Source organism: Histoplasma capsulatum, genomic scaffold (assembly GCF_000149585.1).
Source record: "Histoplasma capsulatum NAm1 scaffold_9 genomic scaffold, whole genome shotgun sequence".
Classification (NCBI taxonomy): Eukaryota; Fungi; Ascomycota; class Eurotiomycetes; order Onygenales; family Ajellomycetaceae; genus Histoplasma; species Histoplasma mississippiense.
This window is the reverse complement of record NW_001813974.1, coordinates 1,279,615-1,301,803: the sequence shown is the minus strand read 5'-3', so window position 1 is coordinate 1,301,803 and position 22,189 is coordinate 1,279,615. Positions and strand designations below refer to the sequence as shown.

Here is a 22,189-nt window from a genome sequence, read left to right as displayed (position 1 = left end):
GATCTGAGGTCGCAACGCTAGAGATTTGTCGGAAATAACCTCTACGCATATCAACGTCTTCAAGAGACTTCAGATTGATGAGCGACTATACTGACCACGTATCCTAGATGCTGCCTCAATATCTCCATGGGCAACATTCTGCTTTGCGACGAATTGCAGCCTACATATCATCTGATCATCTCGAGCATATGAAAGGTGACGATTCCGCAACGGCATTAGTCGCAAACTAACCGACCAACGTACATCGGTAAGCTGCCTTGTTCTTGCACCGTGAATAGCCTTGTCTCAAATTATGCTTCGAGGAAAATACTACATGGTGCATTCATTCAAGAACAGAATCCTAACTTTCGTCTTTGTTAGAACTTTGATTTAACGTCAGTACATGCGTCCTCTACCAAGGAATAATATTCAGCGCAGCCTAGAAATCCAAATTGAGTCAGCTCTGACTTCCACGCGCATCGATTTGAGATAAATATATGTATCTATTGCCCTGACCTAATACAAACATGACTTCGAATGCTGGGTCCTTTGTGACCTTCCTTATTGTTTGCCGTAAGTCCCGGGAAACCCACTCATCTCAGTTTGGATCAGCGCACATTGTGAGCGTGGCTCGAAAACTGCAATTGGGATCACAAATCAGGTGCAGCCGAGTTGCACTTGAATGATGATAAGAATTAACATCAAACAAATGAATCATCTCACGATCGCTGATTAATTTTATCATCGTCATTATTATTATTACAAAACAGCCACCTCCTTCTTCCTCGGGATAATATTCTCCATGTTTCCCTACGACTACCCGATCTTATGGTCGACCAAACCCACGCCCAGCGATTACTACGCATTCCTAGAAAGTCACCTGAAATTCATGCACGCCTCTCCGCCTCTCATCCCGCGCATCCTGCACATCGTCATGTTCCTCGGCCTAGCCGCTCTCATCAGGAAACTCTACAAACCCTCTGAATCCAACATGCTCTTCGACGGCGCGAGCCTCGTCCTCTACATGTGCGGCGTCATCGTTTATATCGCCAATGTCGTCAAGGGCCTGCGTATTGTCTCGTCGGGTAACTATGGTGTCCCGGACCCGGAGGATGAGTCGGATCAGGTACTCGGTCGTGAAGATAGTTTGAAGGTCATGGCGGCGAGTAATACCATTCTGGCGCTGGTTTTGATAGGTGTTTTGGTCTTGCAAGCTGGGCAATGGTATGCGGAGCGCAAGGAGCAGCAGGAAGCGGACGCCCTGAGCAAGGAGAACGAGGCGAAGAAGGACGCTCCCAAGGTCGCGAGGCAAAATAGCAGTGCGTCGTCAAAGAAGAAGCAGTGATTTTGCTCATTATTTATTCAACGGGGGCGAAGTGGTGGTTAGTTGCTGGTTAACTGCGAGTAGCTCTGTTTTCCTCTCCGTTTTCCTTTTTTTTTTTTTTTTTTTTTTTTATCTCTCAATTATGTTCGATTGACTTTTTTTTTTTTCCTTTTTTCTTTCAGGAAATCATTGAAATTTCTGTGAACGGTTATTACGTTATTTTTTTGGATTCCCTTATGGATATTCTTTACTAGAGCGAATTTTTTTTTTTTTTTTTTTTTTTTTTTTTTTTTTTTTTTTTTTTCACATATGGATTAAGATAAGCCAAAAAGCTGAAGTTGGGGCTCTTTGCAAACCTTTCATATTTTCCCTACTGCTGCCCTACTGCCATACTCATCGATTCGAGCCATAGCAATTATCTAATGTTTATGAAAAGGAATGGATTTCCTTCAAGTAACGAATATGTATGTGTGATCCAATTGAAATACCCGTGGACTCGGCGTTGGGCCATTCCTCAACCCAGCAATCGAAGAATAGAATTAGAATATAAAATGAATTGATAGAGTGTTGATGGACATAATTGTAGATGGGTTAATGATTTATACCCGATATATTCCAAAAGAAAGAAAAACAACTTGAAAGCGCATCGCGGCGATTGGTTGAATAGCTAAAAACAAAAATAACTCAATGAATAGCCCTCCCAGTAATTTCAACAGGCACATGCCGAAGGCGAAAACAAGAGATATATCGATGGCGTTGAAAGCTTAGTAGCTAAGGTAATAACGATGATGATAAATTAAATAAGAGGTGAACGTGCCATTCGGGAAAAGGGTAAGTCTTAAGACGTAAGGGTTTCATCTATGTAGTCAGGAAAAAGGTTAGGCGAACGGCTGCAAGCAGTAAAGGAGGGCTTGTACATGTATGTGGATGTATGGTTGCCAATTTTTCCCAGCTTTTCGGATCTTGAAAAAAAATTGTTAATCGCTTTTACGTGTTATTCCATTTCGGATAGAAGTACTGTGGGAAGTACGTAGGAGTACTGAGACATCCCATTTTGTTTTATTTTGTTTTGTTAAGGTTTGTTTCGCTATAAAATCGAACAAACACTTAATTTTCATAATTCGTTTAGTTTATTCCTCGCGTAGGGAATAGTTTCTTCAGGGGAGAATGAAAATGGGCTTCGTGGGATATCTGGAGAACGTGGACTGAGAGCTTTCGCGAATAATCCGTCATCCGTGTTCTGATCAATTTTTGGGGATGTTAGTCTGGTAAATCCCCCTTCTGATATATGTTGTTCCTGCTGCGCTTTTATAGAAGCAGGGGGGAGGTGGGCTATGGCGTTTCGAATGGGATATTTCGTGGGATCCGAGATGGGTGTATGACGAAATGAGTTGAACGACGATATAGCCATATCCGGGCCTTCTGGAGAAAGAGGATGGGACGCTGAATATTCAGCTTGGTTTGCTAAATGAAAATTGGAAGGAGTCAGCATGTCAGAGCAACCCCGACGCCGAAGTATCCAGAGAAGGCGACTGGCGTTACCTGGTGGAGGTTTCCGGGTAAGATCCTTCTCACTCGTTCCCAATTTTAAGCCCTTCAATTTTTCAGCGAGCTTTCTCCCACCGCCAGGAGAGAGAGGGGTAGTAGGACTAAGAGGTACAGAATTCAGGGACGACACATTTGTTGTTTGGAGGGGCGGTAGACGTGATCCAACGCCGAAGTTTGTTTCTATCCACTCTTTTTCTTGAAGGGCCATCTCCAGAGCCACGCCCTCGAGGTTATACTTTGATTCCTCTTTGATCTCTTTCTCTAGAGCCTGCAGCCTCTTTTTAGCCCATATTGTGTGAAGCACTCCTTTCTTGCCCGCAGCTCTCGCCGTAGCTCCTAGCTCAGGTGGGAAAATGGCAGGTAGCGGGTTCACCTGGACGGAATCGGGTTTTTTCACCGTTGCAGCAGAGCTTGGCGGCGGCTCGTAGGCCAAAGTGACGACAGGAGGAATGGTGGTGCCGGGAGAAAGTAAGAAATAGCATCGCCGGATATGATCCGATGTTTGTTCATCTGCAGGTAGGACCGTTTGCTTGCCATCCCAGGACACATGCCAGGTTCCTGTAGACCTTGTGAGGTCATCATCCTCCCATTCCACCATCAAAATCTTGGTTCCCTCATTGCCCTTGCCGGCCTCAAATTCGAACCGTGCCAGCGCAGTTATGGAGAGTAATCGAGATGGCACGCGGGGAGTCTCCAACGCGGCAGAATCGCTGGGCGGAGCAAATGGCTGAGCCATGATTTTACCCCTCCAACCAAGCAGGCAAAAAAAAGAAAAGGGAGGGACAGGAAGGGCAAAGAAAGGGGATAAGAATCAAGCGAGTAACTAAGCAGAAAACAGAACACGCGAAACCTCCACGTCCTTTGAACAAAAATGCTAATTGCTCCTTACAGCCCGCTGGTCTGCCGAAGCGGAAGAAAAGGAAAATCACGGGACAGAGCCTTCACAGCCTCAAACAAATACCAGGCGACAGCGAGGATTTCCACGACGGACAACAGCGACAAGCCCACGCTAATCCTGCTCATTAATGTTTCCCCTCCCTCGCGGCCGCTAGTCGTTAGTGGCCAGAACCGACACTGCGCCAGTCCATTGCTATTGTTGTCTGAAACAACTTCCATTCAGCGCTTCTGGAAGCCTGCATGCTTCGGACTGTGTTTCAACCAATGCGATTGGAACTCCAGATGCTGGATTCCGTGGCATCGTCACCTAAAATTAGACCGACACCCCGCACTGCGCGAGCAGCCGCGGGTTTCCAAGATTCCAGCAAACTTCCTGTCTTGAACTTACCATCCTCATCTCCGTACTGTTGTTCTGGAACATCATGAGGTCCTCTTTGGATATATTTGCCGCTGAGCTTGGGAACATGATTCAATCCAGGAACATCCTGTGCTAATAACACCCGTCAGATTTCGGTGACCGTCTCGTATGACATCGTTGGAATGGCAACTTGTGAGCTGACAAACCCGGAAATTTTACTTAGATTTATTTCTTCTGTCCGATGTTGGGATACCTCTGCGAAACAAACGCCGCAGCCAGATAATATTCTAGCCCTTACGGTATAGACATGGCGATAAAACGCTGATACCATTGAGAGTTTGGGAACTCGAAAATATGAAGATCCTGCGATGCCCTGCTGATATAACCAGTTTTTATTCGCCCAGGTTGATATCTTTTATAGCAGGAAAACCATCGATATGGCAACAGGACTCTGAAATGTGTTTGTTACCTTCAGAATCAAGCTACTCAACATCATCTTACGCTTTGATAACTTATGCTTACCCAGCAACTTACACTAACTATAGGATGTTATGAAGGCTACAATTAAATTACAGACGTCTTTTCAACACGTTGTTTTAAAAAGGGTTAACCTCAGGTGCTCGGTTAATTGCAAGGTCAATGCATACGCAATACATGGCAGGGAGAGCTGCCCTGTTTCTTTCTAGTGTTTGCAAGGACTTACATATTCCGCACGTCAGCACATACAATTATTAAAATGATGTTAAGATCAATATCGGCTGCTCTACTTTAGATTCAGTGATGTTGTATGTATGCCAGCCAGTGTTGTGGGGGTTGGGGGTTGGGGATTGGGGATTCGATCAGGACCGTGATTGAGAATAGCCAACACTTGTGAATATATGAAGCCCCTGTGTGGGCTGGTTTTAATTTTTGCAATAATGTTCCCCCTAGCTGCTTCTTATTTTTGACCCCCTCTACGTTGGTTGGGAGGAAAGACGTAAAAGAGAGAATATATCAAAAAACAGAAGAGCGTATGCTTATACAATCCCCAAGCGCTCACTATCTTCTTTCCCTCCTCCCCCCACCAAACACAGAGTGAAAAAAAAAAAAAGAAAAAAATATCACGAGGCGAGTGATAAACGTCATTATCCAAGTAACCCACAGTTGAGAACAGAAGCATCTCTCCCCATGATTGTTCCTCTCGCCTGCTGGGCGCTGAAGGGATACATATAAATATATATATCCATGGTTCCCCCACTACTCTTATTATTTCCCGTTGTTCAAGGCTGAATCGTTTGACATGTAATGAACCCTCTTCAATCACGGTTTATATAGCTACAAGCAATAACCAATAATAATAACGCATCGTAGAGGGGCAGTGTTGGAGCAACTGTTACACATTCAACCAAAGCCCCCCCCCCCCCCCAAAAAAAAAAAAAAAAAGAAGACAGTAGCTGCTCTGTGGAATAATAACCTTTCTTCTCTGAAAGGGGGGGGGAAGAAAAGAAAAAAAAGGAACTTGAATTGAAAAAATCCGCAGATCAAAATGGCTGTCGATTTTTGGTTGTCTAATGGATGCTATTTTAAGCGCCGACCAAAATGCATTGCTTGCTCCTGTGCAACCCCCCCTCGACAAAGTGAGAAACACCAACGACACAGCGAATCCGGTTCCCTGCCCACAAGCCAACGAAATGCAGATCTCACGCTACGGAGAGATGAATCGGTTCGCCCATTCGTCAGGGCCTCGACGTGTGCATGAAATATACTTTTCCAACACCCGCAGTACGTAGTACCGTAACGCAGAAATTAGGGCTAAAACCCAACGTCTGGCGAATAACGAATGGATTACAAACTCTAGCGGGTGGGGAGCAGCTACATTCTCTAGTACATACATCATTGCAGGGCAGCAGTGGTGTCCTCCACGCCAGAAAACAGTAGCTTTACTTATATACGGTGTAAATTGGTAAAAGCAAAGGAAAACAAGAAAACAAGAAAACCTAGGTATATGTACGTAAATATGCAAAGCTATATCCCCCTGGCTAATGAGGTCATGACATGACGGTAGCAGGCAAAAATTCAATACAAAAGGAAACTAGAGTGGTGCAGGACAGACGAACAAAAAGTAGCGTCGTGGAGAGAGATCAAAATATCACATAGATACAAGCTCGTCCCTCTGCTGTGGCTGCATCATAGAATATGGTAATAATGGTAGAAATCCAACAACCTGGGGCCCAACCCAACACCTCGTCGAAAAGAAATCATATCATATCCCACACCAAAACCAGAACACCGGGCCATATATGTATATAGATATATATATTTATATATATATATAATCCAAAACTCCCGGCGTTAGTGCAGAAAGCAGCTAAGAAAAGTAAAGATAAAGAAGGATGGTTATGCAAGTCCAGGGTATATCCTGCCTGGAATATAGAGAGCATTGGTGGAGGAGAGAAGGCTCGTCATATTGGGACGAAAACATCCGGAGTGAGGGGGATGAGGATGCGCATGGCTGTCGGGTAGTTTCTGATCGGATCAATGTCGGTGTGTGATACGCGCGAGGCACTCCTTTGTGCCTGTGGTGCAGTGTAATTAATACACCGAGGACGCGCGACAATAGCGTTATTGCATAGCAAAAATATGCCGACTTCAAGGAGAACCGGTCGGGGGTATGATGGTGAGGTAGAATGATAGGTTGGGAGGGGACATGTCGGTGGTTTGGTGTTCGAGTAATGTTTACTCTATAGAGGGATGTTAAGTGCTGTCGAGCAAGGAAGAATATGGTATGAGCAAACAATAATTTTGTTTCGCTCCGAGTCGTTTATTCACTTGTTTTCCTTCGCTTGCCTTTTGGCGCTGGATCAAGTGGGGTGCGCTTGTAGGTTACTGTGCGGGTGACAACATGTCGAACGCAAACAGCTCGTCCAGATGCGCTTCGCGGAGGATCGAAGTAGCGAGCACCTGGCGAGCCGCACCAGTCTGACGGAGAAAACTGCGACCGTGCTGATGTGCACGATGCACTCTTGGGAGATGTTGCACTCATGGGTGAGCGCATGCTGGGGGATGGTGGTATCCTGAGCGCGCGCAACGATTTGGGAGTCCTGGCGGATCTTGGGTGTGCAAAAGGGGATGGTGGGGGAATGGAAGCAGCGGGTGATTTGTGCGGCTTATGGCTATCGCAGGAACAGAAGAATGTGCTGCTAGCAGTTGAAGGCTGAGTGGTTGGGGAGGTATGTCCCGAGCTCCTCTCGGATAGGACGGACGAACCAGTTCTCATCGGGCTGGTCAAGACAGGAGTGACTGACTTGAGGAAGTCTGCATATGCCACAGGGGGTGTGATGGGTGTTTTCTGCAGAGAATCCTCCTGCTTGATACCTTCCAACTTCCCCATGAGTAGCACGGGACTCTGGTGAAGTTCAGAGGGGAAAGTTGGTGACTTTGAAGTAGAGATGGGAGGCAGTGTGGGCTTCGAAGGAGGCATGGTGACGGCAATGATTGTAACTGACTATCCGCAATGAAGAGAGTAGACGGCCGATACAACAAGTGAATGTCTCGGGCACGAAGAGAGTACAAATCAAGGGCCACACCAGAGGGTTGGGAGGTCAAGAAGCCTTGGGGAGCGAGACCGTAGAAGGGAAGAGGTAAAGCAGGTGGCCGGCAGCGAGCTTTAATAACAAACTGCTGGAGGGAGGCCGAGTGTAGAAAACACACATAAACTCGCTGCATGCGACGGCTTTAGGAATGGAAGAGAAAAATGACTTTCCAACCAAAGCCGAACAGGGTACTCCGCCCTTGCGTGCCGCTCTCCTCCCTTTGGACGATGGAGGGGGGACGGGCGTGAAGCTGATATGACGCTTGCTTGATGCAACTGGGGGTCGGCGCGTAAATCTGGCCAGTGCGAGGCTGAGCAGCAACTCGGCGGTTTCAGTAGCACGCTTCAGGGGCCAAGTTTAGCAACCGCTAACATGCAAAGAGCCTAGTCACGGCGGTGGTGCAAGCCCTAGCTTCGCCCAGGGTCGACGGCGGCGGAATGGCGATGCGGCGCAGCGATTGGATGTAGACGCCTGCAAATCGACCACGGAGCCAGTGATCACACTTGCGGTCGTGCAGTTGGGCGACTGCGGTGACGGCACTGATGGGTGACGGCTGTTGCCCCCAAGCTGCAGCAGGTTCTGCTGGAATCGGGTTGGCTCGATAGGAGAGTTAGGCACTACGCAGTAAATCACCAATTATCAGTCCCCAAAAGGGTTCACAGACGGGGCTAGGATCGGAGTCGCATCCATGCTCGTGGAGACGTACCAATTGCAAAGAACAATAGGAGGAGGCTAAACAACAGACAGACAGACAGCACGGAAAGAAACTCTGTCGATTGTGGGGCCGCCCTGAGATGTCTAGAATTGCCTTCACTTCAATGGGACAAGTCACAGAGGTTCGGTGCGCTGGAACGAGGGTGATGCACAGAAGCTTGACACAAACTTGTTCGGCTCAAATCTTGGATAGTTAAGTGGGCTCAGGATAGGAATAAGGAATTCGGTCGCCAGATGCAATGATCAAAGCATTTGAACTCCCATCGTTCTCTGGACGGCAGAGCTTTTATAACTTGCTCAGGTTCGATTCCACAGCCCTTCATCCACCTTTATAGACGCCTGACATATGTCTGTCTTTGATGTTTACCTCCCGCAGAGCTTGGGCATATACTGGCCCTTTTTTGATAAAAACGGGATAAATCTCTGCTCGACAGGCCCGTAATGGCCAATTGACGAGTCGGCCGGATCCTCTCGTGCCACGGGTATGTCGAGGATAAGCAACAGCGACTCCAAGCCTCGCTCTCTGGTTCGTGCTTGGGACGGGTTGTTCCATCTCGGCGGCTGGACCAGCACCAAGTAAGTGGTTGACAACACGCCAACGCCGTCTGTCTCTGCCTGTACTCGGGATTCTCAATGCTGTGTCGCTTTTGTCTCCCCCCATAAACGACATATGGGCATGATGCCCTTCCTCCTAGCTCAAGTTTGTCGCGCTCTTCCCCATAGCTGGTGATTCGGGAACTTTTATCAGCCAGTAATGTTGCTCGCACTTGGGGATCTCAGACTGGCATTGGGCTTCAACAACATCCCACGGCGCCAGCAGCCGGTATGTGTATTCTACCCCGGCTCTGTGAAAATCCTACGATGATCTCCTCACTGGCCGACTCCTCTTTCGCGCTTCAGCTATGCACATTGAGCTGTATGACATGAAAAAAAAATATCCACCCAGCCACCTGCAATGCATGAATGGCTTATCTCTCCCCATCTGCTGGGATTTGATATCTCCCATCTAGGACCGCGAGAAGGTTATTACTATTATTGGGGTTTTGTTTATGCTCGAATGAAAGAATCCCATCCAGCTCTCACCGCCATGCAATGGTCAATTTGAAGCTTCCTCCTGCTCGAAGGCCGAACTCACCTTGGCTGGCCATAGCTCCATGATCCCCGTACAGCCACAGCGGACTAGCTGGTTAGTTTCAGGCTCAAGTGTTGTTTCTAATTTTGAGCCCTGAAGCATGAAACTAGCCTATTTTTCCCATGGACCAGTGACAATTCGAAACATTGCCATCCCTTGCAGAATAATTCTGCAAGTCGCTCCCCCCCCAGTTTCAAGTGCTCGAAATAGAAACCTGAAACCGTTCTCAAATCCGTTTCGCCTGTTTCCTCTGTGCCGAAACACTCCTGAATCCACCCCCTAATTTTATGCTTGAGTTGATTGGACAATTATCAACTCCAGCTTCTTCAAGTCAAGAGCGCAATATGATGTTTGGAGGAACGATTTCTTGGTTTCTATTTTGGGAATGAAAGGTCCTTTCTTTCACAAAACGACATGAATGGAGCATTGCTTTCTATCCCAAATCTCGTATCATCAGCGATACGCAGCACTGCTTGCGTGCATTGTTGTGATCAGTGCAGATTGCCCTGGCGTCAAAATGCCCTCCCTTTTATCCTCAACTTCACAGTAGCAAATGCACTACCTGTCAAGGGAACGTCCAGGGTTTTTTGTTTTTCGCGCCATTACCCTCTCGCTCCTCTAGTAGTGACAGCCTGTGGACGAGATGAAGTGATGAAGTCGCTGTGTCCTGCGAACCACATTGAGCAAAACATGGGAATAGGCCTGCCCCATGATCACAATGAGCCAAAAGCGATGCGCCGATGAGATCGTCCGTCCACATTATTCTCTCAGTTACCCTCAAAAAATCACCCAGTTCGCCACGCCAAATGAATCATCGCCCGAGTCCCATCCCCCCCCTCCTCCACGCCCATCTACGTTGATTGATTTCGCTGTATTCATTTTGGTCAAGCTGGAAAGAATCCATGCAATAAACTTTGCATTTTCCTCTTCACAGCTCAATCACTACAGACAAAACATGGTGCCATTTCCAACCCTTCTATACTCCTCGTCGTTCGTTGCTCTCATCATTGTCATCAACAACGCCCTTTTTCCCAGCCACCACCACCACCAACACAGACATACCGGTTTATGAATAACAATGGCACTGAAGAGTCCTTTCCAGGCTGGGGACAGCAGTGATGATGATGATGATGATGATGATGATGCAGCTGGCGCATTATTTGTCCAGCACATGAGGCTGAAGAAGGCTAATTGTCTGGAAATGAAGCCAGATCGTGAATAACAATGGAAAGAGCAGGTTGCAAGAGCCTTTGAACGTAAAACAGTTCCATGGAGGAAAAGTACGACTATCAGTCAAAAGAACATAATAATAATAAATGTCTCAGTCTCCTTCTCTCCATCCTCGTTTAACATCATGTGCAGCTCTGCCGCTGTTTCCTCAGCCGTGACCCTTCTCCTAGGCTCTGGGGAAACGAATTTCTGTTTGCTTTCTCACACTAAAGGCCCTGTTTGCAAGCCCAGTGTCCGTTGTTGGCCGTAAAGACAATGATATCTGCTAGAAGACGGGGATGCAAGGCGGACGATACCTCAGCTTCAAGGAGGTATTCTGACCAATAAGTTCTCCATGGGTTATTTCCAAGTCTTTCACCGTCTTTGCCAAAGACGCATTTGGTCCTTTTTCAACTGTTTGATCTTAAAGATCCTTCGCTGCGATTACAGCAATCTTCTCCTTGAGTTCTTTCTGTTGTAGCAGTATCTTGGTTTGCTCAACTGAGAGTATTGAGCCAACTTCAGTGAACTTGAAGAGTATTTTTTTAAAAAGATTTGATCATGGATCTTTCTTGATATGTAAAGGTTCTGATCAAATATTTAGTGTCTGTGAAGAACAAGACTCTCTCTACAGTAATTGTGGTCGTTTTTGCATTAACACTATCAACAACATGGGAGACACCACGGTCAAGCATGCTAAGAATCATGAGTGCGGTTTTTTTTTTTTTTTTTTTTTTTTTTTAAGAATCACCCTAGACAGTGTGTCCGGCCAGAAAGGAAACCGTGTGACATTCTAGATAGGATGACCCGCCAACGGGCCATTTGCACCGGCTTGCGTTAGGGCATGTGAAATGATGCGAGCTACCCCAAGATACACAAATGGTTGCCCTCTGCTAGTTGCCTTCATCATCTCGAGCATTATCACCCTGTTGAGTCAATCGAATTATTGCTTCTCTCTGGCCAAGTTGACGCGAGATCACACAGCGATGGTGGTCGCGGATGAGGCAGATACCTCGAAGAATTGATATCCGATCTGATGTTGGAAGAAATTCATGATGCCTTCCATGAACTCTTTGGAATATCGAGCGATGTGCTGGGGGATGGTTGAGTAGTGCGCAGGCCAGAAGCCTCGACTATAGAAAGACAAACACGCCAGTAAATCGAGCTCACGGACACGGTATGAAAAAATTATTATCGAGTAAGAAGTGTGCGAAGCTAGCTAAGCTCTCATCCAGCTAGTCTTCCTCGTGCTCAAAATCAGGATCATGCTCTGTACAGACATCTAGGCCCATAAAATCATAGAAGGTGCGTAGGGGTGTGTCCTGAGATAGCTCCGACCGGCAGTATTCATACATATAGCAAACAAGCAAAAGGCGACTGTACACATTGTCGGATGTTTCTGCTGCTCTGAAATGGTTGACAATGCTGTAGAAATTGTCCTTCATCCGTGAGCGTTGAACCGCTGCTAATGGTTCAGGACCGGAAACATTGATGAAGTCCTCGAGTGACATTTGACAGTGATGCTGCGCCATATCTTCAGGCTCGTTTAGTTTACCATCTCTTTAATTTGATCGTATATTCATTCATGCAAACAAACCATCTTGAGCGGTAGTTGGTAAGAGTGACTGACTTGAACCTAGGTAACTTAATCCTCAAAGAATATATCAGGCACATCATTTTATCTTTAACAGTTAACTAGTTCGTTTCTTTCCAATTTATCCTCACTTAACTTAGTATTACATTTTATATATTTTGTACAATCTGTTCATATACTCAAAATATTCAATCCTATATATGCCTCAGCAAACTTCGTAGGCAGTTAAGGGCTACCTTCACCTCTCTAGGCACACAAAAATCAGACACGGCTGGCGGTGGCGATGACTGCTCAACCACAGCTCAACCACAAGCCAGGCGGGACAAAGATGCACATGGCTCTGCAGAGTATGAAAATGGCATCTTCTCTCCAGACCATACAAAACAAATAGACAGACATGGAATTGTGATCATCAAACACGCACAGCGTTTTTCCCACTAGGCTCCGATCTCAACGCCAACGCATAGCCGATTCCAACCCCGTCACCCAGCTCTTTTCACCATGAAAGAGAACGGGGACAAAAGGGGTATTCTGTCCATGTAACTTGATTTTATGTATCCCATCATCGACATTCCCTTCCCATCGCCCTCAATGAAGAGGACCCGTAGTATCAACGGGAAAGAAACTTCCTATCAAGGATTGTACGATATTCATTCTCCAGAACCACTGAGACGCAAGGAATGGCCTCATGGCAACACATCGCTGTGAGGTTATTCGAGAACGACGGTCGTGGCTGGTTCTGTTCACTTTTTGATGAAGAGAGAAAAGGAGAAAAAAAAGGAAACAAAAAAGTTGAACTCGGAGCGGTTTTGTAGCACACTTGTGGATCATGTGATTTAATTCTTATCGGGAAGGATGTATATTTATCCGATATTCATGTGATTGGAATACTAACGTGCCGAATACATCCGGATAAAAACCGATGCTTTTCACGATCTTTCTTTTCTTTCTTTCGCTTGTGTATCATTATTCATGTGTGAATCGAGTTTCATCTTGGTTTTGGTACCGTTGCTGTGTTTACAGTGAGGACTGTCCGTTGCTTTGAGAAGACTGACAACTTCCATGAACGCCAGGAATGCATGTATGAGGAACACACCCATTTTGGGAAATGTAGTCAGTTGCTCGCTTCCCATTAACATACAGAAGAACGGAGGCAAAAAAAGAACGGAAAGAAAAACGAAAAGATGAAGAGAACGCCCATGTATTCTAAATATCTCTTCCCAATTAACACTTCGCAGCCGATGACCATTCCTAGTCAAATCCCTCTGCCAATCCTGGCCTACAAATGAATAAGAAGCAGTTGCTTTATTGAATCCGAGCTTCTTTGGCAGGACAACATGGCGTACTTTATGATATCCGCGCCGCAGCACGGGGACCCCGAATGAGTGTGACTGGAAGCGAATGACAGCGCATGCATCGCGAATGAAGACGCATCGAAAATATCCCAAAAGAAAAGAAGTTAAAATAACATGCAGCATGACTTTTCCCTTTCATATTTGTCAGCTAACCCATCTGGGACAACGGCGTCCAGCCAATAGTTCAGTCGCGCATTATATCCATACCTCTATGAATCCGACGTCCCCAATCATCCTGGCTTTGGAATCTCCGCTTGCTGGTTTTTGGATTTCCAAACCCCCCCACCGAGAGAAATTGAAATACCCAATCCTATTCCGACCATAGCTCCAGCGATAAATAACGCAATCAGCACCTTGACGACAAGTCTCTGTTTCCGGCTAAGCCTTCCTAGCCATTTGGACTTCTTCTGTGCGTTGTTTGGGCCAACCCTCCACAGCCCTCTATCACTTCCCTGGCAATCCATTGATGGCTTAATGGGCGCCTGATAGCCATTCTCTGCGTCGTGCAGTTTGTATCCTTGGCAACATGCCTGCGCCTCACTTCTCACTTGTTCGAGAGATGTGCGGGTCGTTGGGTGTGTGTAAAACGGAGAAAATGGCTTTGCTCCTCGCGAAGGATCGAAATCACTACCTGCTGGGCTGCCAGGGGGAAGAAGACATGGGTTCGGCGAAGGTGGGAGGGTGTCTTGCGTCTCCCAGTGTGATAAACTTTTTGGGGTGGGAGAGTCGCATTCATCAAAAGGGCTGAGTTGTTGTTGTATAGGAGAATACGGATCGAAGTTGGCTTCAACAGCCTTTACATCGTGGCTGATTGAAGCCATTGAAAATGTGGTTGGGAGTTGCACCGTTGATGCACACTCTGCTGGCGGAAAGAGAAGTAATATCTTTTCGTTATTTTGAAAGGGGTTGGGTTGAAATGCTCCTGGCCGTTTGTAATCTATAGCTGTGACAACGGCGTGAAACAGGTTTCAATTTCTAGGTTTCGATTGTTCGATTTCTTTATGCCACGACAGGCATCACCGTGTTGGTTTTATCCTGGAAATATCGGGTAAGCTTGTATGAAGAAAGTATAAGTGACCACTTTTCTGAGGGTGTCAATTGACACAAAAGGAAAAATTCGGAGAAGCCAAGATATGCGGCGTGCGTCGCCGAGGATAACGAGGCTCTAGAGAGATAAGAAATGTTCGACAGGCTTGTCCGGACAAGGTGGTATGTATGTATATTGTTGCGAAGGAGAATGGTAGATTGACGGAGCCAATTGATGTTTGGAATAGAGGGGGTGGGAGGCAAAGGCCCACGCCTTCCTTGGGAGCAGTCCAATTGCTGGCTGTTCAGAAGGATTTACCCTTCTGTCTGCGGGAGCTTTACTGGGCAGGACCGATGTTTTTGGCCATCATTTTTATGATCCCCTGAATGTGTGTGGCTGTCGTATGTTGGAATTGAGCTCGAAAAGCACACGCGGGAGTTGAACAAGATGCCAAGATGTGGAATTGACACCCGTTCTGTTGGTAAAGATTTCACGGGTCGCCCGTTTGGTTGGCTGAAAGCCTCTGATCTTTCGGAAATGAAACAAAATCAGAGTAAAAACAGAACAAATACTATCGGTTGGCTTGTCTGGGGAGAAAAGGAAGAGGAGAGAAAGGGTTTACAGAAAAAGTCCGCTTTCATTTGAGATTCCAGGAACGCAGAACAATCCCAAACGCATTCTCTCTGAAAGCTACCCACACGATTAAGGGGTCATCGAAGTGAGCATGTGCTGGCTGTTCTGGTACGTCTACAGTGGGGTGGTGGCCACTCGCGTCAATCGCCAAAGTGCCAAAAAGGCCTTAAGCTCTGGCTAACCAAAGCCTCGACAGCATCAGAATCTGTGGGATCATAACTAAAACAGGCGAAGGCCCGTCAATAGTCAGCGGACATTGCCCACGAAGGCGGATTGGGTGTCAAGCGGCCAACCGCAGCAGCTAGACTGCGGCGTTTTAGTTGGGCGATTGCAGGGATCACTGTATTTTAAAATTGGATGCCGCCCAGGCCCAGGAGTCTGCCGCCAAGGGAAGCCAAATTCTTGGGGCGTTTTTGAGAGAGAGTCCTCACTCCATTATTTGCTGAGCGTCTCACCCTCCCCCAAGATTAAAAATTCCAGGGAAAGGCTAAACAATGGCCGTAAGGAACATAGTCGTAATGCAGAGTGTCGTTGGCACTAGGAAGAACTAGAAATAATCAAAGAATTGGTGAGATTGACGATTCTGGAATCAGTCAAAATGCGTTGGACATTCCTGTCAGGCTTTCGGTATGCTGTTGTGGAACTCCCAAACTGGTATCAAGACCCACATGTTGTATCGTTGATAAGAACTCCAATCAGAACCAACAAGATCTCCTGTGGCCAAAAGAAAACGCAAATTAATAGCCAATAGCATATGTCAAGACAAACTATTTACTCAGGTACCCTCTCAATGACGAGAATACTCCTTTCGTCTGATTTCTCTCACTAGCCTCCAGCCTCCTCTTCTCTCTCTCCGTCGCATCTTTACTTCTCGCCAGGTACCGATACATGAATTCCTCATCCCTCTTCTTCAATTCCTCTGCATTCATCAATCCTTTTCCGCCATCAACCGAGGTGTCCGGGTCCTTGCTTCCATTGTACTTGAGTTGCAGTCCATTGTCAGAAATGGTTTCCTCCACACCAACAATTTGAGTTAGTGCCTCGCACTTCCCCGCTATCCAGGCGACATGTTGCATACCGTCGCGCCACTGTGGCGGCAGGGAATTATATCCAAACCAACAACCTAGGAGAGCCCCTGCAACGCAGGCGTTTGTGTCAGCATCTCCGCCTTCAAACGTAAGCTCTGTGATTGCTTTCTCGAAAATAACAGAATGCGGTAGTTTGGCGGCACTGTTGGTTCTGCATTTCTGCTCGTACCCTGTTTGCCGTATCCCTAGCCTTAGGGCCAGAATCGCTGCTCCAAATGTCTTATAGACATATCCCATTTTCTGAGAATCGTCTAGTTCAAGCTCTTTGAAGCTGGTTGCTCTTGCGTGCCTGGTATATTCTTCAATTTCAAGCAAAGCCCCGTGTTCTTGTAACTCATTCTCTTTCGGAGTACAACCTGATCCAGATACACCGCTGGCTCTCCTTCCTACCCATTCATCTACCCACACAAAAGCCTTCTCGATTATCTCATCTACGTTGCCCTCATTCAATACTTGTCCACGCAAAATGCCTCGGATAAGCCCTGTCACAGTGCAACAAGATACGATGCACCGGGGATCTGCGTGTGTGATGGCTGAGTAATCTGCGGCAATCTGGAAGGTTTCTGGAAGTGTAGCAGAGATGCATATCACGCCCAACGGGTGTGTGCGCATCAATGATCCGTTTGGTGCTATGTTTCTATTTGATTTAACCCAGCAATCATAGGCAACTTGGACAGGGTTGTCAAGATAGTTTTTACTGAGAACTACCTGAATAATCGTGTTTTGCGGCGTAGCAGAAGCGTCGTTAGCTTGTGTATATCCGTGCAACCCAGAAAAACAAAATGAACGGAGAAGGAAACATGCACTCGAAAAGGAGTATCGAATACGGTGCATGCATTACCCAACACGGAGGACTAGCCAGCCACGTGTATTTACCTAGGTGCTTGTCAAACCGGAGAATGGGGCATCTTACAGTTCCTACTGTCCTCCCCAGTCCACACGGGGGTCTATCCAAACATCTTAAACCCTGTTCGACCCAGATCTGCAGGCGCTTAGCTACGTCCTTTGGCGAAAGTTCTTTGCCGTTATGATGCAAATATGACAGCACAATGAGCAGTGCGTGATCTGTATCATCGGTCCATGCTGCCTAAAAACTGTCAGCAGTGATCTGTATGTTATACTTTGAATACTTTTTAGAGGGCCAAATCGGATCTACGTACGACCTGGAATTTATCTTCCGAGGTTGAATGTCAGGTTTCCTTTGGTCAGCTGCAATGTCAAATAGCCTTTTATAAATAGTAACGATAATAAACAATAGTGGAAATAAAGGGGTTACATGGCATATGTCTACAGCCTCATCGACAAAGAAAACCAAACGAATAAGGAAAATGAGTCAACTCTCACTTCTATGCCCATCATTCCTAAACTCCGTCGGCGGATCGATGAGTTGAAACTTCCCCTCTGGGTACGCGCTTTGAGATAGTGATTTGGACAAGAATTCTATTTCCAACAAGGATTTTCTGGCCGCATCAGCAAAATTTCAACCAAGTCTTTTGCTTTCCTGCGTTTATTATTATTATTATTTTTTTTTTTTTTTCTGTCATATGCTTGCAAACTAGGCTTCGCAAGGACGAGGTTTTCGGATTGGATATTCGTTGTACAACTGAATTTGAGTGCGAGGGTTGAAAACGTAAAAGGTTATCAATGGAGACAATGTAGGGCGAATATAGATAGTGACCCATATGAATCACTGTTATTACCGGCGTTTCAATAGTCGGCAGATGTGGAATGCATTATCAGAAGGGGGAAATCATCGACATGAAACAAAGGATGTTCTTTTTCTTTTTCTTTTTCTTTTTCTTTTTCTTTTTTTTTTTGGTTTGTTGAAAATTCGCCCCTGTGCTCGTTGCATGCATAGCCTTGCATTGACAAAGGATATAAGAAAGAATATCAAAAAAAAGGCATGAAAAAGACGAGCACCATGGAGCAACATCCATCCATTGAAAATGCAACAAATTTTTCAAAATACACCAAGAGACGAGGCAGCGTACATACCCGTATACAACCCGATACAGTCACCCAAAGCAGATCCGATGATGGCCCCCTTGATTCTATCCTGCACCGTTGCGCGTACAAAGGGGTGAAGGGCGAGGAATTCCAATCCAGACGAGGCCGACTCCATACTTTTTCTTTCTTCCCTTCTGTTGCTATGGATTGGTTCTAAATGGTACACACGTACTAGTGTATATTTCGCGCTATTCCGGTTGTCAATTGTAGGATGTGAAAGTGGAGAATAATGGAAATGCTCCCTCGACTTCTGAGGGTATGCGGATGAAGAGTGATGATTATATATCTGCCTGGACTGGGGGGCTGGATCGCGTAGTGGTTAGGCGCAATGCTGTGATGGGTTCAAATCCCAGTGCTCAAAACCCCAGAAAGTGGCTGAACTTTCCGAGGAGGCTGACCAGTGAGGTGGAAACTGATAACTCTTGATACTTGAAGAAAAACACAAATGTGATTGCCTGCTGTTACCTCAGCGACTCCCACTGAGATGTCACTACGGAGTAGATTTCACACATTGGCACAGGATCTCCAAAAGAGCTCTCAACACCACTCATCTTCAATGTATAATATCTCAACAGATATACAGTATCGAAGTTTCTGCCATAGCACAAAATGAAGCTAGAGAGATGAAAAATTCAAAAGAAGAATATGATTGAATGAATGTTTGAAATTGACGGATGATGTTGAAAATAGTCATACGCTTTACTCACTAGGAGGAAATTCAGCACTTTATTTACTAACATACCTTAGCATACTAAAACAGTGGGATGGTACTAAACCACCACAGTGCTCGATTACATCCATACATAGTATGTAGTTGGAGAAGTTTAAGAATCCAGGGATAAGGGTGGATCGGTGGAATCCCCCCACCGATATGAGAAACTTATAACTATATTATGTTTGTCATGCCTCATAGCCTCATAAGCGCGGTGATATAACAAGCTGAACAGATCTGTTGCTACTTGTGTGATTATCCCCTCGTTTGGCCGCGAGGACAGCGCAAATAGTGTATGTCAGAACTGGATACGTCCGAATATTGCCTCAAATACTAAATATCAAAAGTAAAATTGAATTGCTTATTTTAACTCCGATAATTACATGATAAACAGGTAGTATTTATAAGGAAGATCATGCTTTATTATACACACAAGATAGTGCTGAGAATTAGTGAGACATTACTCAATTTCATATAGTGAAACATTTTAGATTCCAAGTTGTAACAAAATTCTTGATAATAGAATCTATCAAATCCTTGATCTTACATACCTCCCTCAACTGAATAACAATATTAATGAAGCTGGATAAGTTATCAAAGTAGGAAATAATGTTGTAAAAAATGTACTTTGATTAACAATTAATATTATTTTAATACAATTTACAAATTGATTAAGAAAAGAAAAAAAGAGAAAAAAGATTAGAAGAAAAAATCATATAAAAAGATTTTATAAAGAAAGAAATGAAATGAAAGAATATTAAAAATCATACTGTAGTGAAATATAAAGTGAAAGAATGTTGAAAGTTATATGAAGAAACCATTAAAACTACACATACATGAAGTGAAGATGTAATGCACTCGTTTATTATTTCCTTATTATTATATTATCTTTGTTTATATCTTCGTCTATTCTTACCTCTTTCCATTATACTCTCGCTACCACTATTTCTATATGTATATATATATGGATGCATGTATTTCGCACATCTTCTTTCTCTTTCTTCTCCTCTTCAGCGATTAGCTACAACTACAGCTACAACTACAACTACAACTACAATTACAACTTCAACTATACTACTACTATAGTTATTATTATTATTATCTTCCACTACACTATATACTATCTTCTACTATTCACTCTTCACACTGTCATCACCCCTCACAACAATATAGATATTATTGTATTGTCTTCTGAGTTGCATTGTCACTGTTGCTCATCATAATCCTTGATTTTTGATGATATTTACAGGTTCCAAGCCGGCCAGCGCTGGATTGAGTCAGCACAAATCACAACTTGTTCCAGTGTATACAGTACAGATTTAACTTGGTTAGGTTTAAACTCACCACTTTTTCAATTAATTACACTGTTGAACTTTATAAAGTGGATTTTGAAGCCAGCTTGGCACTCTTGATGAGTTATACAGGGTTATACACAAAATCTACTGAACAGCAGGCCTTTTTCGGCCAGATTAGCGCATACAGAGCTGTATAAGTCCGTATAGCTGGCACTGTACAGACTTATACAGCCCTGGACGGGGTCACTGAACAGGCCCTAAGTTGCCAGCAATAGATTCGCTGCAGTAAGTAGATTGGCAGCAGTAGATTGGCAGTGATAGATTCACTGCGGTAAGTAGATTGGCAGCGATAGATAGGTTGGTTGACAGCGATAGATAGATAAATTGACAGTGATAGATAGATAGATTGACCGCAGTAGGTTGGCAGCAATAGATTCATTGCGGTAAGTAGATTGACAGCAGTAGATTGGCAGCGATCAGTAGGTTGATTAGCAGTGATAGAGATAGATTGACAGCAGTAGGTAGATTGGCAGCGATAGATAGATAGATTGACAGTGATAGATAGATAGATTGACAGTGGTAGATAGATAAGAGCAAGATAGAGGTAATATCTCCACCAATTATATCATCAAATTGATGTATTATATAATCATCAGAATGGGATCAAATTTCAATCAAAATCATGATCAATCCCAGATCATGTTCTAATTTTTCATAGTCAGTCACTTTACATGGAATGTCAAAATTTATTAGTCTCATTTCACTTATGTTTTAATAATTCTAGTTACTTTACACTCTCATTCTGATTCTGGTCTCACTTAAAATCACATCGAGAAATGGACTGGGATCAAATAAAATCAAATCAAATATGTAATTCATGATCCCATCAGCCAGTTTTAAAAATTACACAGAAACATTCAGACGGTGAGTACGCGGCCGCATCCGGCCTCGCCCTCGCGCCGCTTCCCGAACGGGCCTGGCGTGCCGCCGTCGACCCCGCCCATTGGCCGCCTCGAACCTGCCGTCGCCCGTTCGGGTTTGGCGCCCCTCGAGCTCGCCGCTTTGAGTTACATCATCGATCTGTCCCGGGAGCCTATATAAGATCGCTCCTCTTCCCTCTTCGACCACGCACCTTCCACCTTCTCAATATTTTCCCTCCCTCGCCTCGCTCCTCCCCTTCGCCCTTCCCCTTCGCCCTTCCCCTTTCCCCTTGCCGCTTCCCCCCTTTCGCCCTCCCACAGCCTGCTGCCGAGCTTCCTTCCCGAACCGTTTCGCCCTCGCGGCTCCTTTCCCCCACTCCCTCCCTCCCCGCAAACGAAATCCCTTGTAGGCTCCCCGTCAGCGCCCCCCTTTCCCCCTATTTTCTCTCTTCTTGGAAGGACCGCGTCAATGTAAAGATTACATTTACACAACACACACACCGCCTCTGCTTGAGGACAACAGGCTTTACTCTCTGAATATTTTCCCTCGCTCCCTTTGTGTCTCTCATGTCCACCTGCGAGGGGCTTCCTCCGAGTCTCGTGCGATAACATCCCCATTTCCTCGCATTCCTTCTTCTAGCTCTCTTTCCCTTCGAGCTCCAATTTCGGCACATGCACTATATACTATTGACCAATGGCAGAAATCCCTCACGTCGGCGAAACCCGAAGTTGCTTGGATCCAACATCCCGCCAGCGGTGTAGCGACACTCGGCTGGACACTGAGATGTAACATGGGAGGCGTGTTGCTGCAATTGCGGGTGCATG

General features: G+C 45.4%; 4 protein-coding genes across 4 annotated transcripts; 1 reads left to right on the top strand and 3 right to left on the bottom strand.

Moving 5' to 3' along the window:
* Positions 1 to 506: 506 nt before the first annotated feature.
* On the top strand, positions 507 to 1,324 carry HCAG_07858 (conserved hypothetical protein; the record flags this gene model as incomplete). The annotated part of the gene is made up of 2 exons (XM_001537499.1): positions 507 to 552; positions 750 to 1,324. The coding sequence occupies 2 exons, from the start codon at positions 507 to 509 to the stop codon at positions 1,322 to 1,324; spliced, it is 621 nt and encodes a 206-aa protein (XP_001537549.1).
* A 1,208-nt stretch (positions 1,325 to 2,532) lies between these two features.
* Positions 2,533 to 3,587, bottom strand: HCAG_07857 (conserved hypothetical protein; the record flags this gene model as incomplete). The annotated part of the gene is made up of 3 exons (XM_001537498.1): positions 2,533 to 2,543; positions 2,687 to 2,767; positions 2,846 to 3,587. The coding sequence occupies 3 exons, from the start codon at positions 3,585 to 3,587 to the stop codon at positions 2,533 to 2,535; spliced, it is 834 nt and encodes a 277-aa protein (XP_001537548.1).
* Positions 3,588 to 11,709: 8,122 nt separating this feature from the next.
* HCAG_07856 (predicted protein) lies at positions 11,710 to 12,265 on the bottom strand (the record flags this gene model as incomplete). The annotated part of the gene is made up of 2 exons (XM_001537497.1): positions 11,710 to 11,866; positions 12,117 to 12,265. The coding sequence occupies 2 exons, from the start codon at positions 12,263 to 12,265 to the stop codon at positions 11,710 to 11,712; spliced, it is 306 nt and encodes a 101-aa protein (XP_001537547.1).
* A 3,844-nt stretch (positions 12,266 to 16,109) lies between these two features.
* On the bottom strand, positions 16,110 to 18,552 carry HCAG_07855 (predicted protein; the record flags this gene model as incomplete). The annotated part of the gene is made up of 4 exons (XM_001537496.1): positions 16,110 to 17,138; positions 17,344 to 17,517; positions 17,987 to 18,033; positions 18,426 to 18,552. The coding sequence occupies 4 exons, from the start codon at positions 18,550 to 18,552 to the stop codon at positions 16,110 to 16,112; spliced, it is 1,377 nt and encodes a 458-aa protein (XP_001537546.1).
* Between the last annotated feature and the right edge of the window lie 3,637 nt (positions 18,553 to 22,189).